Genomic DNA, 18,061 nt, shown 5'->3' with positions numbered 1-18,061 from the left:
AACTTTGATACCAAGAACCAACTTTCCTATAAGCTTATGCTATTGGGTGAAGAAACATAAATAGTTTTATATATCTCTAACAAGGCTTCCAAGAAGTGACCTTTGTTGGATTTAATGGATTACTTGTTTCTTCCTTAATAGCTCAGATAAGTTTTTCCCGTTATTTGATTTAAACTCCTTCTAGCCAGAATCTAGTCCCTGCTAATTCTGTCACAAAAGACCAAAACTCCTGCCAAAGTTAAAATTAGTTTAGTGTGTATGAATTATGACTTAAAATAAAAAATATGATACACCGGCAAGCAGACCATATCAGGTTGTACACTTGTATCCCCTAGCATTTGTTTGATGTGTCTCACAGCGGAGATTCATAGCCACCATTTAAATACTGAAATTGCCTAGCAACTTTGTAATATGCATTTTATTATTTTTTGGAAGCAGTAGGCATACCAGCTACCTTAGGAGAATTTGTGGACCTCCCATTTCCATGGTTTCAGACATTCAGGAACAGCAAGGAAAATAGATTCAGTTGAGGCATGAGCATATTTTGCAGGTGATTGAGGTCCGAAGGTAGAACATGATGCCATAACGTTTAAGCAGCAATGCGAGCTTTTACAGTCTCTGTGGACAAACTAGTTTTTTGGGCTTCATTACAAATAAAAGCCCTTTTTTAATTGGAGGAATGGGATATTCCCTCATTAACTTTGTAAAATGCAAAGGGATTGGATAGCTCTTCTGAGCTAATGATTTCCTTCTATTTATTTCTTATTGGTAGTCTTCTCTGTAAGCAGTTCTTGAGGATATATATCCTCCCCTTTTGTTCTCTCTCTTCTATTAACTTTATTAATAAAAAGAGTTCATAATCCAAATGATTCTTCTATTCTTCCTGATGTAAGTTAGTGACACCATAGAATTATAATATACACCCTGCATTAGCATATATACAGGATGGAAGAAAAAGTACTGCTGATGCAAAATACTTCAAATAGTAACTAAAGAAGAACCGGGAGTTCTAGAGATATGTCTATAATGGCCTCAGGACTTACAGAATCAATCCCATCAAAATCAAAAAAGGCAGTTGGCCCCTTCTCATGTAGCATTGACAAGAGACTTGTTAACAAAACAGAGCAGTACTGCCTCCTCATCCCAACTTTCTCGCTTCGGAGTAGAGCAAAGATTTTGCGGATGTCCTTCCCTGATATGCTATGACCACCAATGGCTTGAATTAATTGGGCAATCTGAAATATCACACTGTCATTATCTTCTAGAGAAAACCAATTAAGAAGAAAATCAAGCATTCCTGCTCCGACACAAGAAGCTCTATTAGAAATTGAATCTCTTAGCAGTTGCTGAAATACGTCTAGCCCATGATGCTGCAACGACTCACTGCTCTGCCCGACCACAAGATAGCAAACAATAAAAAAGATGGCATTATTTTCTCAAAACAAAGTTTAGTAAATACTAAGATAATTATCAAGAAAAATAACAATTGGTAAGGAAAAAGTTAGGGGAAATGGATTGCAAACCTTTTGCAGTACAATCAGATACAATATTATTACATCTTCATTCTGAAATTAAAAACAGAAAAGCAGAAAAATAAGGAAACAGTAAAATAAGATTTGTTAAAGAAGATTTAATAGTACTAAATAAGATGTAGCATCTGCATGCACTAAATGCCACTTTCTTCAGTTCCTTGAAATAGAAAATGAAACATTGCAAGTGGATCAAACAATTTTTCAAAACTATTTACTAGTAATTACCTTTATCATAGGACTCATCTTGATATCAAATTTACCATCAACAAGCATGTCAAGCAAAGCATCTAAAAGGCTTTTACTTGAATGCCATTGGCAAAAATCCAAGAGCAGACTCTGCAGCGTCTGGTACCCTTTTCCAGCAAGAGCTCTAAATGCAGCCTGCAAGAGGTAATGAAACAAGAAGTAAACTTTAGAATTGAAGTGCATTGGTAAAATGCAAGCAAGTACAGGGCGATGTATAATCCAACCTGGTTCCAGAGCAAAAAGGACAAGAATCCAAAAAATATATATTAATTGTAGCATCAATAAGAGGCAATCAGTCTAGACCCAAATTTGAATGATAATAAAAAAACAGAAAACAGAAGACAGAAAATTTGGTGCAGCTTAAAACCTAGAGAGTAATAGCTTTCACTAGCTAGGCAGCCCCCTATTTCCCCTGGCTGAGATTATTGCCACGATATATTGTGGGAACAAATCAATGAATCTTTTAAGTCTACAGTACTGGAAATCAGTCTGATAACCTATACAAGAGGGAATGAGATATGTATAAGGAAATTAGTAGTTCTAAACCTTTCAGTTTATATTAGAAGGCTGAGGACAACAGAAAACTAAGGAGTTAATTAGTTATGTGGGTGAATTAGTGTGTTAATTAGGAAATTGTATGTAATCAGACAGTTACATGCAGTTATTATTGTATAATCAGATAATTATTCCTCAATTAGGAGTAGATAGGGAATTTCTGATTAGGAAATTATTGGCTGAGAATAACTCTCAGAGGAGGAGAATGCTCCATGAAGAAGAGGGAATACCTGTTGAACTGTTGGATCCATCATCTAATATATAAGTATTTTATACACAGATCACTGCAATTTGCCCATTGTTACAGATTTTCTCTGAATTTGGATTCCAGGGATGTAATACAATTACATTTTTAATAATGTACCGTGTGTATGATGTATGGTGCAAAAACATTTCTGAAAAATTGATTTTAAGTACATGCAACTGTGATTTATAATGCTCGAGTAGACCACGTGGGTCACAACTTTCGGGGAAGACAAGCAATTGGATGAAAACAGGGAAATGTGCAAGTAGAGGCTTAAGAGAGAGACAATCAGCATGCAGTTTCCCAATTCCAACCTTGGGAAGAAGGTTGAACTTCAAGGGAATGGTATAGCTAGGACCCAGAAGAATAAAAGAGAAAGGAGTCAGAGTTAGACAGTTGGATATCTATTAGGTAGTTGATATTTGTAAGGTAGTTATAGTTAGAATCTATAAATTAAAGGGGATAAATAGCAAAAAATTATATAGGAGATAGCATTCGAGAACTTAGGTATGAGAATTGTGAAAGGGGAAACTGTGTGAAGGGGAAACCCTTGGAGAAGAATTTTCACCTTTTTTTGTTTGTGTTTCAGTCATCAATAATACAATTGCTCCATTTTCTTTCTATATTCCATACATTTTCTCTGTTCTCATTCGCTGGTTCATAACAATTTCACTTACACTTTAACCTAAAACCATGTAATTCCAAAGCTTCACTCCACAATTCTAGTTTTCCACTTATTTCCCTCTCAACTCTTCCACTAGGATTATGTCATCCCGAAAAAGCATGTGATGAGGCACAAATTCTTGGATCAGGGGACAATAGCAAGGGGAAATTTTGATCACATGTTTTATATAAGCCTATGTTTTTGTGCTGTAAAGATCATATGCTTTTTTAGCTTTTAGAGATGTATTCTAGATTCTTGTGATTTTTTTCCAGTCAGAGAGAGAGAAAGAGAGACCCTTAACTTCTCAAAATTAGAGATAGAAGACAACCAAATAAGCCGAGATTGATCAAATATTGGTTCTTCAGTATTAAACCTTCAATATCAGGTTATACAACATAAAAGGTATTTTAATCCATGAAAGAGCATCAAGAAGCCTCAAATTTCTTTTTACGGTTGCATTCTGTTGTAAAGAGTGACAATAATACTGTTGACCAAAAACTTACGAACAAAAATACAGCACTACAGCCAGCAAAATTTTCTTCCCTTTTTCAGTAAGGTATAAATTTTACTAAATTAGCTAGTGTTACGTAGACTACTATAGGAAGGGAATTTTTTTCATTTTGTACCTTTTACCTGAAATCCCCATGGTCTGTCTTTTTAATAATTGAAAAGAAAGGAGAAAATGGGGGTTATTAAACATACACTTGTTAAGTGTATGTTTGCAGATAAAAAAAACAATTAAGAGATTAAGACAGTTAAACAGGGTTGTTAGTAAGATGGCAATTATTTTAGTTGGGTGGTTAAATGGAGGGAAAGCAGAGCAGAGAAGACCCTCGATCAGATTGTTAGCAGAACCAAGTCCTGGAACTCAGTTGGGAAGGGTAGACTCTTGTGAAGGAGTAATCTCCTAGTTCATTCATTCTTCAACATCAGATTCACCATTCTTTCTTCAATTCTCCATTTTTGTCTCTTCTACATTCTATTCTGTTTGCATTTTGCCGTCAATTGGGATTCTCTAAGCTCTAGAATCCTAACATGGGTACTCTGAGAATTAATGGTATCCTGAATAACAGAAATTTCGGATAGACAACTGATATAATGGCATCTAGAAAAGGAAAATGTTCATTTAAAGATTCCCAAAAATTTAGATACAAGGATTACTCCCACGTGAGGCCTAGAATAGACATAAATTTCCAGGAATTGAAATGAGTGGCAGACAACAAGGTGTTTGCATTCTATTCTACAATTGTCTTGTTGACCATATTTGCTCTTAAAGATCTTGTGCTTAGAACCATATAGAATGAAGATAGCGCCTGTAAAGAATCAAATCAACCCAAAAGCTTAAGCTATTGGGTGAGGGCCTTTTTAATAGTTTATATTATACTCTAACACGCCCCCTCACAAGAGAGCCCAATGGACTCTCTAGTGAGGGGGTGTGTTAGAGATATATAAAACTATTAAAGTAACCTCACCCACCAGCTTAAACTTTTGGGTTGAATTGGTTCTTTACATGGTATCAAAAGTATTGAAAAAAGGTTTCTGTATATTGATTATTGAATAAATTACATGAGTGTGTATTTATACAAGAAAGAATCGCTAAGAATGACTCAGCGATGACTAATCAACCCTAATCACAATCAATTCTAATCAATCACAATCAATCCTAATTAATAGGAAATAAAAAAGGAAACATATTTGACTTCTGATTTTCTACACTCCCCCTCAAGTTGGGAGGTAAATGTTGATCATTCCCAACTTGCCAATCAAGTCTTCGAATGTTGAACGGTGTAGACCCTTGGTAAGGATATCTGCAGTTCGCTCTTTGGTTGGAACATATATCATACGCACACTTCCATCATCTAATTTTTCTTTGATGAAGTGACGATCAACTTCCACGTGCTTTGTTCGATCATGATGCACAGGATTTTGAGCAATGCTAACAGTTGCCTTGTTGTCACAATATAGTTTTATTGGTAGGGAATATAAAATCTTCAACTGTAATATCCCAGGAAAATAATACTAATTTATAATACAATAAATTAATAATACTAATAAATTATAAATTAGTAATAATAATAATGGGTGATAAATTGTGATTATTTAATTGATCATTATGCTTTAATGTTTGATTATTTGATTGGTAATGTTTGATTGGATTATGATGAGTCAACAAACATAAATTGTTTAGATATGATGAGTCAGCATTGAGTCAGTAATGTATGAAGCCAATATCTGAGTCAAATATATCAATAAAGAAAAAGGAAATAAATGCACGAAACCCATATCCGAGCCTAAACCTTCAGCTATAAATAGAGGCCTAGCTTAACCAAACCAATTCACTATTCAACATTTCTCCTCTGCTACTCTATTTCTTCTTACTTCAAAAATTTATTTTATTTTATTTTTATATTCTTCTGGTTACCAACCGGTTCTCTGCCCCAAATTATTCTCTTTCTTCTAGAAGCTAGCGAAAACAGAGACCAGGTAATCCTAATCCCTAGAGAGTCATAGATTATATTGATATGAATTTTGGTATATGTAATCCTATTCGTAGGTTATTTCTTTTATATAAAACTTGGATGTAATCCTAATCTCTAGGTGGTTGAGGATTTGTTGTGTATGAATTTTTATTGGGTGTGTCCTATTCTTTAGGTAGTTATATGTTTGATATATGTAATCCTAATCCTTAGAAAATTTTAAGATGTTTTCATATATTATATGTAACCCTTAGGGTATTTAAATTAAATTATTTTAACCTCTAGAAATTAATTGGATTAATTATTAGATTTTGGCTTTACTCTAATAGATGTGAATATTTGAATTCTGATTTGGAAAAATTATGATATGATGATTGGATTTGGGTTTTACCCTTTGAATTTTGATATGATGATTGGATTTGTGTTTTACTCTAGTAGATGTTAAATGTGAAAATTATGTATTGTTGGATAACGGATTTGGAAATTATGATATCATTGAAAGATTGAATTTGGAAATATACTCTTGATTAAATTGATGTGGAAATCATGAAAACTATTTGACAATTATGAGAAATATACTCTTGATTAAATTGATGTGGAAATCATGAAAACTATTTGACAATTATGAGAATCGTGAAAAGATTTAATTGATTGTGTGTGATTGTAATAAATAATAGTGGGAGGATAGCTTTGGGATGGTACCTCCCAAAGTGATGAACACAACCTTTGGGCTTTATGCCTTTGATATTTATTTGATATGACAATGATGTTTCCGTTCTTCCCAAAGTGGTATCTGGCAACAGTGGTTATTTCCCGGGGTACTAGTAGCAACTTTGGGAAGAGGTGTTCACACTAGGATTTGATATTTTGATGATGGCCAATTTTTATGATACGTGACTGGCAACCGTGGTTATTTCCCGGGTCACGGGGTAGACTAGCAACCGTGGTTATTTCCCGGGTCTACCATGGTTCTCTTCCCACTAAGTACAATGAACTTAAACATGATTAATAATGAAATGTTATTTGATTTGATTATGAAGAATGTCATTGAGTTGTGAATATTACCATTTATGTAATATTATGATTAATGTTGTGTTGAATATGTTAGTTGATAAATTACCCTTACTAAATACAATAAATGGACTAAATAAAGATTAATATAATTAATAACGAGTTGATACTTGATTTGAATTTTTGAGTTATATTACTTGATTTAATTATTATGAGTTCTATTTATTTATTTATTTATTTATTTATTTTTGTATTTTGATTGGGATTACCAGTTTTGCTGACTTTTGTGTTTGTTGACTGCAATGATCCTGCGGCTGCGGGGGAGCAGATTTTCAGTAAATCAGTGTAGTCTTAGATTTTTATTTGAATGTAATAGAGTTAGCCTTGCACTTGTCCCTGTACAGGTGCGGCGGTAACACTTCCTAAATTCGATTATTTTGAACTTCCACTGTTATTTATAAAATTATTGAATTTATTTATGCTATTATAAATTGTTAGAATTTGGGGTGTTACATCAACTCTTGAAGAAGTCTTCTCAACCAGATTCCTTCACAAACTCCATGAGCTAAAGCTCGAAATTCTGCATCAGCACTACTTCTTGCAACCACTGTTTGCTTTTTGCTTCTCCAAGTAACAAGATTTCCCCCCACATAGGTGCAATAGCCTGAGGTAGATCTCCTGTCTACTGATGAGCCTACCCAATCTGCATCAGTGTAGATTTCAATTGTCCTTTTATACCCCTTTTTAAAGAATAATCCTCTTCCTGGAGTGTTCTTGAGGTATCTAAGCACCCTATAGACTGCACTAAGATGCTTCTCCTTGGGTGAGTGCATGAATTGACTAATCATACTCACCGCAAAGGCAATGTTAGGACGCCTATGAGATAAGTAAATTAGTTTACCAACCAATCGTTGATATTGTTCTTTATCCACCTCATTCTCATCTTCAATACCTAACTTGGTATTAGGTTCCATAGGTGTCTCAGAAGGCTTACACCCTAACATTCCTGTTTCCAACAAAAGATCTAGAACATATTTCTTTTGTGTGAGAGTGATGCCTGTTTTGCTCCTAGCAACTTCCATACCAAGGAAATATTTGAGAGTGCCAAGATCTTTGAGTTCAAATTGAGCTGCTAGAAATTTCTTCAAGGTGTTCAATTCCTCAATATCATCACCTGTAAGAATTATATCATCTACATATACAATAAGAATAGCAATTTTACCATCCTTGGTGTTTGTGGAAGAGAATATGATCAGTCTGTGCTTGAATGAAGCTTCTTCTTTTGACTGCTTGTGTGAATTTGTCAAACCATTCTCTGGGAGACTGTTTCAATCCATATAGAGACTTTTTTAGTTTACACACTGATCCACTTCCCTTTTCAAAACCAGGTGGAGGATCCATATAGACTTCTTCATGTAAGTCACCATTTAGGAATGTATTCTTCACATCTAACTGTTGCAGAGGCCAATCTAGGTTGGCAGCAAGAGATAAGAGAACTCGGATAGTATTGACTTTAGCAACCGGAGCAAAAGTCTCATGATAATCTATCCCAGGAGTCTGAGTGAAACCCTTTGCAACCAATCTTGCCTTATATTTGTTGATGCTATTATCTGCATTGAATTTTATTGTAAACACCCATTTGCATCCTACTTGCCTGTTTTCCCTTGGGTAGGGTCACTATCTCCCAAGTTCCATTTCTTTCAAAGCATTCATTTCTTCAAAGACAGCATCCCTCCATTGTTGATCATCGAGAGCCTCATGTATATTTCTCGGTATCTTTGTACTATCCAACATAGTATTGAAAGCACGGAACCCTGGGGACAACTTTCCATATGAAATATGATTAGAAATAGGATGAGTAGTACAAGATCGAGTACCTTTCCTGAGAGCAATAGGCAAGTGTAGATCATTTTCACCATGGCACTCAAGTGTTGGGGTACTGGAACTAGAACATGGTTCAGAATCCTGGCAGTGTAGAGGCTCTGGGTTATTCACACTTTGAGGAGGCTTTCGCCTGCTATAAACTTGTCCCCATTTTGAGGAGGCTCCTGATGGTGAGGATTTTGTAGCTCCCCCTGTTTCCAAAAGTAGAGGTAATACTGTGGCATCAGTAGGTTCCCATGACTGATCTTCATCCACTCCTATAGACTCCCCCTGAAGAGAAGTCAAGGGGAAGAAAGGGCCATTCTCAGAAAAGGTGACATCCATAGAGACAAAGACCTTACGAAGAGAGGGTGAATAACACGTTATAGCCACGTTGAGTACGAGAATAACCAATAAAGACACTGGAGAGACTTAGGATCAAGCTTAGACCGTTGATGGGAGGGAATATGGACAAATACAACGCAACCAAATAACTTGAGAGGTAAAGAGGAGACGCATCGGAAGGAAGGGAAGGTACGAAAAAGACTAGAAAGAGGAGACTGAAATTTTAGAATGCGAGATGGCATTCGATTTATCAGATACGAGGCAGTGAGAACTGCCTCTCCCCAAAGATATTTAGGAACACTCGTGGTAAACATAAGAGCCCGAGCAACTTCAAGGAGATGTCAGTTTTTTCTTTCCGCAACTCCGTTTTGTTGGGGTGTGTCAGGACACGAGCTTTGGTGAAGGATGTCATGTTGGGAAAGATATTCTCCAAGAATAGAGTTAAAATACTCTTTGTCATTATCTGTACGAAGAATTTGTATAGCAACTTGGAATTGGGTTTGAACCATGGCATCAAATTTTTTAAACACGGATGCAGCATCGGACTTGTCCTTTAGAAGATATACCCAACAAACTCGGGAATGGTCATCAATGAAGGTAATGAACCATCGAGTATCTGAAATATTTTTAACACGGGCTGGACCCCATATGTCACTATGAATTAAGGAAAATGGGGAAGAGTAATGGTGAACTTTAGAAGGATAATGAGCACGAGTATGCTTGGCAAGTTGACAAATATCACAAGAAAACAAACTAGGACTTTTATTAATAAATAAGTTTGGTAACAACTTCTGAAGATAAAAAAATTTGGATGGCCTAGCCTACGGTGCAACAGCATAACATCATTACATGAATCAAAAGGAAACAGAGAGTTTTTTTCTACGAAAACAGCTTCATGAGTCACATCCTCCTCAAAGTAGTAAAGTCCACCATCCTCTCTAGCACTGTCAATCATCCTCTCCGAGTCCTGTTCCTGAAAAACACAACCATGTGGGAAGAATTTAGCAAAGCAATGCAACTCAGAAGTCAGCTTGCTTATGGAAATGTGATTACAAGCCAGAGAAGGAACATAAAGAACTAATGTCAAATTAATCATCTCAGAAAGTTTAATGGTTCCGTGTCCCGCAATCTGGGGAAAACTGCCATCGGCAATCTTGACCCTAGAGGGTTCAGAATATGGAGTGTATGAACAAAACAAGCCAAGATTACCTGTCATATGATCAGAGGCTCCAGAATCAAGGATCCTATGATTTTGACTATCAACATGGAAAGTTGTACCTTGCTGGACCACATTACTAGTGGCCTTAGGAGGTTGAGTCAAAAGTCTCTGAAGTTGTTCAAACTGAGTCTTGCTAAGAAAGACGCCGTCAGAGTCAGAGGATGCATGAGGCTCATCAACCTTGTCATCAGTAGAGACCTGATATGCACGACCTTTATTTTGTCCTTTGGGCTTCGAATTTGCAGGTTTCCCGTGGATTTCCCAACATTTCTCACGGGTATGACCAATTTTATTGCAGTGGGTGCACCATGGACGACCATCCCGTTTTGATTCTCCAGAGGAACGGTCAATGGTACGGTTGGCAGCTAATGCAGACATATTATCAGACTTATCAAGCGACTCCTTTTCTCCCAGCATAACTCTCCGTCTACTGGCTTCTCTACGAACTTCAGCAAAGGCGTCAGCAAGTGAGGGTAACGGTCGCTGCCCCAATATTCGACCACGAACCTCATCGAGATCTCGGTTGAGTCCGACAAGGAAATCATACAGTCTTTCCTTCTCCAAGTGTTTTTAAATTGGGTATTAGCTTCCAATCCCTTAAGATCGGATGCATAATAAAGATCCAATTCCTACCATAAATTTGTTAGTGCAGTAAAATATTCAATAATAGTCATACCCCTTTGACGAAAGTCTCTCAACTTATTTCTCAGTTCAAAGACTTGAGAGGTATTCTCCAGATCTGAGTAATTTTTTTGAACAGCATCCCAAATTTCCTTGGCAATATCGAAGAACAGATAGGTTTGGCCAATCTGTGGTTCCATGGAATTAGTCAGCCAAGCCATGACCAAGGAATTATTAATCTCCCAATTGTCATAATCAGGAGAATCCTCAGTAGGTTTCTTAATTTTTCCCTCGAGATAGCCCATCTTACCCTTTGCCCGGATGACCAACTTAACCGATTGAAACCATTGCAGAAAATTCTTACCGTTCAACCGGTGATTAGTGATCTGCAAACCTAAGTTGTCTCCAGAGGACTGAGAATTTGGGGCAGATAAGGAGGCAGAAGAACGATTCGAGGAAGCCATGAATAGAAAGTGTAGGTTTGATCGTGGACCCAAAAAAAAAAATTTCTCCGATTTTATATCTAACCACTGGAACAGGGACAGAAGAGGCCGACGAGGTGTTCTGGGCAGCTCGCGCCGGAAAAAAAGTCCGGGAAGGCTGCGCGTGGACTACACGCGTCGGAGAATGGCGGCGCGTGTGGAGGCGCGTGGAGGCGAGTGGGCGGTCTGATGGCGACGGGTCCGGCTGCGTTCAACTCGTCGGAGCCTTCTGAGTTGAATGGTACTTCTCGATTGGAGGTCTGTAGGTATGGTTTCTGGGATTTGGGTTTAGGTTGGATTGGGATATGGGTTTAGGTTGGATTGTGTTTGGGTGATTTTTTGGATGATTTCAGCCTTGAAGGTGGCTGATTTAGGGTAGGAACGAACCTGCTTTGATACCATATTGAAAAAAGGTTTCTGTATATTGATTATTGAATAAATTACATGAGTGTGTATTTATACAAGAAAGAATCGCTAAGAATGACTCAGCGATGACTAATCAATCCTAATCACAATCAATTCTAATCAATCACAATCAATCCTAATCAATCATAATCAATCCTAATTAATAGGAAATAAAAACGGAAACATATTTGAATTCTGATTTTCTACAAAAAGCGTCACAAGTTCGATCCTCACTACCCCCTCTTCCCCAAAAAAACACTTTCTCTTGTGGAATTTCTTAGCACAGGTAGGTGGGCCTGTGCATTATCCACCCTTCATGCCCAGCCAAAAACTTAAGTTTTTGGGTTGAATTGGTTCTTTACATGGCATCAGAGTCTCGGTATCACGGATTCGATCCTCACCCCCCCCCCCCCCCCCCATTTTCTCTCGAGGAATTTTTTAGCACAGGTAGGTGACCTGTGCAATATCCACCCTTCAAACCCAGTGAACTCTTGTGTGACGGGGCGTGTTAGAGACGTATATAAACCATTGATGGACCTTCACTCACCAGCTTGAGCTTTTGGGTTGAATTGATTCTTTACAACGCCATAGCCATTTTCCAGCCAAAGCAAAGTTCTTGGACACCAAATTTTCATATCTTTTCTTTCAATTTGGAAAAATAGTATTTTCTTTTATTTCGTAAAAGATGATTCTATTAGAAGAGAAAAGAAGATTAAAGCAAAGAAAATGAGAACAAGGATTCATCCTTGTAAGAGATGTAAATAAAGTCATTCATGTGCTATTACCAAACAACTTAAGCTTTTGGGAAAATTGGTTCACAACATGGTATCAAAGTCTCCTTAACCAAATGATTGCAAGTTTGGTCCTTTCCTTCCCTGTTCTTCTAAATAATTTGAACTTGAGCACATAGTAAAAATGGGTCAATGCATTATCCACACTTCAAGCCCAAAGGACTACTATCTATGTGAGGGGGCATGTTAAAATGTGATAAAGCCATCCATGTGTCTTTGCCCAACTACTAAAGCTTTTGCGAGAATTGGTTCACAACAATCCTAAAACAGCAAAAAGGAAAACAAAAGAAGGAACTTTTGGACCATATGAAACAGCAGCACGATGCCATTCATACAAGTGCTTAATCAAATGAAACGGGGAAAAAGAAGAGACAGTGATGCCAACAAGTATCACAATACTAGGCAAGAAAAAGTGAAAAATTAAAAATTAAGAAAAAGATGAAGACAAGTACCTTTGAGGCATCATTACTTGCAAGCAGACAAGTGAGTGTTTGGAGTACATTTAAAACCAATTTCTCCCCATTTGCCTCATTAAGGTTGCTGTTAAGTAATGATACAACATGCAAAAAGCATTCCCCATCACGAAATAAAACCTGATAGTACTGAAGCAATACAACAACAAAAGCAGCCCTTCAGTTGAAGTGCCAAATGCACACGAAGACATTTAAGCAAATAGAGTTAAGAATTAAATCAACATTGGACACATACTGCTTGGTTAGCTTGGAGCATATCTCTCATTCCAACCAACAAATCAATAGACAGGTCAACAAAGCTTTTTTCCCGTTCTTTAATTTGAGTAAACATTTCTAAATACTTAGAGCATAACTGCAACTTTGCCTTTTTGTCTTCCTCAGAGAATGGAATAATCTGGAAAAAATAGCAATCTTAATTATAATAAAATAATAATATTCACATAATATTATGAAATAGAATATGATTTCCAGCTACATTATAACACAAAAAACCAAGTAAATAAAACATACGGAATACCTTCATGAGATCAAGCATGTGTCTAAGCACATCATCTCTCAAATCTTCTACCCAAAATAAATCAAACAAACAATCAATGCATGTAAAACTATGCAATATCAAACTCCTAGAATCTTCAGCTGCAGCCAAAAACTCGGTAAAGAACTCCATGCACATTTTCATGCAATTAATCCAACTTTGTACAGTCTCGGGTGAATTGCATTTCTGTTGATCTTGCACTGATACTAATACTTCCGTGCCACTATTCTCATTGGAAGGGTCCATGCTTCTGGATCCTCTAGACTCTTGAGCTTGAACACAAGCAACTTGTAAAACCCGAGAAACTGCATTCAAGGTCTTAAACGAAGCAATTGTTTTTTCAGGGGAGAGCTGCAAAATGCGAACCAAACTCCTCACAAGAACACTAGCAATTTCAGGATTACAAGCAGATTGTTCAAGTGCATCCAGCAAAGCAGACAATTCAGTCTGTAATTAAATCAAGATTGAAATAATTAGAAAATTTTAAAATAAAAGACTACAATTATGAAATGCAAGCACCACATATATTTAAAAAAAAAAAAACTCCCAATTAAACCCCGACAAGCGAGGGTCAGGGTGAGGACAATCTTTATAGGCAGCCTTACCATCACATATTTGCAAAGAAAATATTGCCTGGATTCAAACCTGTGACCTTTCAATCATAAAGGAGCAGATTTTCCACTGCTCCAGGCTCGCCCTCACCACATGTATTAAAAAAGTTTTCTTTTAAAAAAAATTCTCAAAATTAAGATAATGAATTGTTGAGATATATAGTCCCACATTGGTTGTATGTGCAACTACTGTGGAGTTTATAAGACCTTGAGCACTCTCACCCTTTGAGCTAGCTTTTGGGGTGGTGTATCCCAAGGTTCTTTACATGGTATCAGAGCCTCGCCGCCCCCCACTTTCTTTTGTGGCGTTTCTTAGCACAGGTAGGTTGGGCCTGTTGCATTGTCCACTCTTCAAGCCCAATGGGCTCTCGTGTGAGGGGGCGTGTTGAGATATATAGTCCCACATTGGTTGTATGTGCAACTAATGTGGAGTTTATAAGACCTTGAGCACTCCCACCCTTTGAGCTAGCTTTTGGGGTGGTGTATCCCAAGGTTCTTTACATGAATAGATGCAAATTATTAACACAGGCATGCAAAAAGATATGCACACCAGTATTAACAAGACAAGCAGTGCATAATTTAAAACAAATATCCACATGAGTGATAAAATAAAATCTAGTTTCAGAAATGCGGACATGTTGCTTCGAAAAATCTTTTCACAAATCACTGCAGTTCTGACCCGTAAAATGATATCATTTCCTCTCTTCCTCTCTTCCTCTTATATAGACAAAAGTCTATATAACTCAAAAAAATAATCAGATAAAATTTCCAGTTCATGTCAAATAAACCTTAATGAGCACATGCAAACATTATACCCAAGAAACTCAAGCAAACACATGACAACCGAGTGATATTACAATGAAGGAAAACAATTGAACAAGTGCTCATAGTGGACATGAAGTCCGTGTGTAACCCTCAATTTCATAGGATAAAATTAATTTTAATAAAATATACATCCTAGAAGTAGGGGGAATAAAAGAAGAACCCACCATGTTGTGTGCATTTCCATTAGAAGTTGCAGCAAATTCCACAAATGACATTACTTCCATCTGTAAACTATTAACCCCACTAGCTTCTGCTGTATTACTAGTGCAACTTGAAGCAGATAATATTTCAGATTTCTCATTGCATGCAAATATCTGTCCAGCAGATTTGTCTGAAGCTGATTCAAAATAAAAGAAATTTTCTGAAAAGATAAGATCCCATATTCCCTCTTCGCGAAAAATTTCAAGTGACATGGGAGAAGAAGAAAGAAGACTTTTAAATGCATTAAGAACTGTTTTCTGTAGAATTGTGACAAAGACCCTGCAGAAAATGGGAAGAAAAACAACATATAAAATTAGTTCAATACATGAAGCTCCTATTTCATAACCATAGTAACAGAAATAATTCACGATATTGTTTTTATAGTTAGTTAGAATTTTCAGCAAACATCACAAGAAAGGACACTGCAAGCCATTGATTAAAATCACCTTAAATAGCTTGGCAACTCATTCTGACTTGAGCAAGCTTTGATGCAAGGAAATATTGTAAATAGAACCCTCATGACCCATCTGATTGACAGTTCACAATATGCAGAGGAAACAGGCAATGCAATTCGACCAGAAGATACATGGACATGAAGAGATTTTGAACCTTCAGGAACTAGAAGAAATGAACAGAGAACTCTGCTCAACATAACAATATAATCATTCCAAAAATGAGAAAAAGAAGCACAGGATGGAAGGTCAACAGATGCCATGGCTGGATTAGGTTTCTCAAAATTCCCATTTTCTTGACCAGGCATAGCAACAGCCTGCTGTCCAGCAAAACCCTTCTCCTGTCCCAAATCTTGAAGCACAAAAGCCGGTGAACAAAAACTATTTGCAAATTTATGAACCCTACCATTTTCACAAAGAAATTGCAAGTTATTCATATTCCCAAAGCTGTATCAATGTCAAGGTCTCAAGCATCAATAGCTGTTACATTAAATTTGAATAAGATTCAAGAAGCAACCCTTTAAAAAAAAGAGCCAAAAAAATGCATAAAGGATGACATCATCCTATCTGCCACAGATAAAAATTCAGATAGGAATAATTAAGAGTCAAAAACAAGTACTTCTCGTGTGAACACACGCATTTGAAATGTTTTGGAACTTTTTTTAGTAGGCAATGGTGTTGATACAAGTTTTCTGTTTTCCATTTTTTGGTTTTTGATAATTTGCATGTAAAAGAACTCATCAAAGTAACCATGCTAGGAAAATGAAAAGTGGAAATCTTCTGAAATTCACAAGAAGAGCAAATTATGAAGGATACACAGCCTCCCTCAAAACTTCAAGAGCAAGAATATGAAGCTGAAAATTTTTTTGCAATGGTTTATCATCCCTGCAATAACAAGCAAAACGACTTCTCAAAGGTTGTAAGACAGACTGTATAACATAACAATATAGTCCAAAAGTAGTATGCTTTGAATAGGAGAAAAAGCAGATATTTTCCTGTATGCCTGATACAAGCCAAAACCAGAAAAAGGAGATAACATGTGCATCTTAAGGCCAAAAGGATACTGCATTTCTAAAACAGACAGCAAACTCAAACTGTGATGCATAAACTACTGACACTTCACCAATACCAAGCTAATGATCAAGTAATTAACCACAAACTCAAAATTCAAGACTTGCAATAATCCCTCAATTAAGAATAATGCAGATACAAATTTCTTAAGAGAGAGAACCACCACATCCTGCTAATAAACCAAACGAAGAAAAATGGCCTGAGATAAAACTAACATTACCTGAATACATCAGCCAAAACGAATTTACTGTAAGTTGTTGCATAATTTGATGGAAATCCAAGGCCATCCAACAGCACTTCCAGCCCTCCAATACTTTTAAAATGATTCTGAGCCCGGGGATTTGCAGATAAGGCCAAGGAAAGGATTTTCAAGCACAAGTACTGAAGTGAATCATCCATCAACAGCTCTTTCAAGCTGAATCTTCTAATGACACGTAATAGCTCTATAACAAATTTAAGTTAGTGAATCAAAAATGGATGATTTAATAAAACAAGTGATAAAAATATGTCTAAAAAACTACGCAGCATGGACTGTGAACATCCCATCAAATCCAAGAAACATAGGGAGGTCAAAGACCATTTTTAATTTAAAAAAATTAAATTAAATAAAACAAAAGGAGTGGGAGTTGTGCTATTTAATCATGGGATTAATGTGATGCAAAATTAAGGCTCAGGAAAATGTGAAACCAGCATCTTTTGGTAAGAGAAAAAACTTTATATATATATATATATTGAGACAAAGGCAAATGAGGATAAGGAATCCTCCTAAAAAAAATACAAAACAGAAAACAACCGGAAAAAAAAGAGAGAGAAAATCAAAGAAACAAAGCTCCCCAATCCTTCAACATATCTGTTACTGAAACCACATTAGAAAGGCATATGGTTTAACACCAAATAGTGCCAAACACCTAATCTTAGTGACTTGCCAAAGACGCATGGTAGTGGTAGTATAAGAAATCTGCAACATTAAGAAAGATCTAACCAAACTATAATTTCTACGTATACCACTACCATAATTAAAAAATAATAAAAATAATATTTATTAAGTCAAGCATTTATTTTGATTTACCTTATGCTTATTTAATTCCATAAGTGGGGGGCAATGAGAATCGAACTCATGACCTTGTGATCATTAAAGATCTGATATCGTATAAAGAATCAATTCAACCCAAAACCTTAAGACGTTAGGTGAGAGCTTTTTTAGTGGTTTATATTATTCTCTAACAGGGATGAAGGGTGGACAAAAATCCAGATCCATCCCTATATTAAGATGAAGTTTAGTTTAATTTCAAGTATGAGGGAAGAGGTTCTAATGCCATCTCAAGAACCAATTTAACCTAGAAGTATAAGTTATTTGGTAGAGGTCTTTATAATATGATGTATGTTTTAGAAATTAACTTTCTTTACATTCAAGTTGGAAAGAAAATACGTTCTTGTC

At 36.4% G+C, this 18,061-nt stretch overlaps 1 protein-coding gene across 1 annotated transcript in view; it reads right to left on the bottom strand.

Annotated features, from left to right (window-relative positions):
• The window catches only part of LOC133297380 (BEACH domain-containing protein B), a gene marked incomplete at its 3' end in the record, with an annotated part of 44,497 nt that overhangs the window by 21,212 nt on the left and 5,224 nt on the right, over positions 1-18,061 (bottom strand). The window contains exons 7-16 of the mRNA XM_061496505.1: positions 16,844-17,066; positions 16,369-16,437; positions 15,547-15,999; positions 15,064-15,379; positions 13,446-13,910; positions 13,164-13,322; positions 12,908-13,057; positions 1,758-1,913; positions 1,524-1,565; positions 1,044-1,388 (exon numbers count right to left, since the gene is read on the bottom strand). Coding sequence (XP_061352489.1) covers positions 1,044-1,388; positions 1,524-1,565; positions 1,758-1,913; positions 12,908-13,057; positions 13,164-13,322; positions 13,446-13,910; positions 15,064-15,379; positions 15,547-15,999; positions 16,369-16,437; positions 16,844-17,066 — 2,378 coding nt within the window. The remainder of the gene's footprint in view (positions 1-1,043; positions 1,389-1,523; positions 1,566-1,757; positions 1,914-12,907; positions 13,058-13,163; positions 13,323-13,445; positions 13,911-15,063; positions 15,380-15,546; positions 16,000-16,368; positions 16,438-16,843; positions 17,067-18,061) is intronic.

The sequence above is a fragment of the Gastrolobium bilobum genome, unplaced genomic scaffold, assembly GCF_033153095.1.
Source record: "Gastrolobium bilobum isolate Gb01-03AN ecotype WA unplaced genomic scaffold, APGP_CSIRO_Gbil_v1 utg4067, whole genome shotgun sequence".
Lineage (NCBI taxonomy): Eukaryota > Viridiplantae > Streptophyta > Magnoliopsida > Fabales > Fabaceae > Gastrolobium > Gastrolobium bilobum.
Note: the sequence above shows the minus strand (reverse complement) of the source record. Positions and strands in the feature narration are given on the sequence as shown.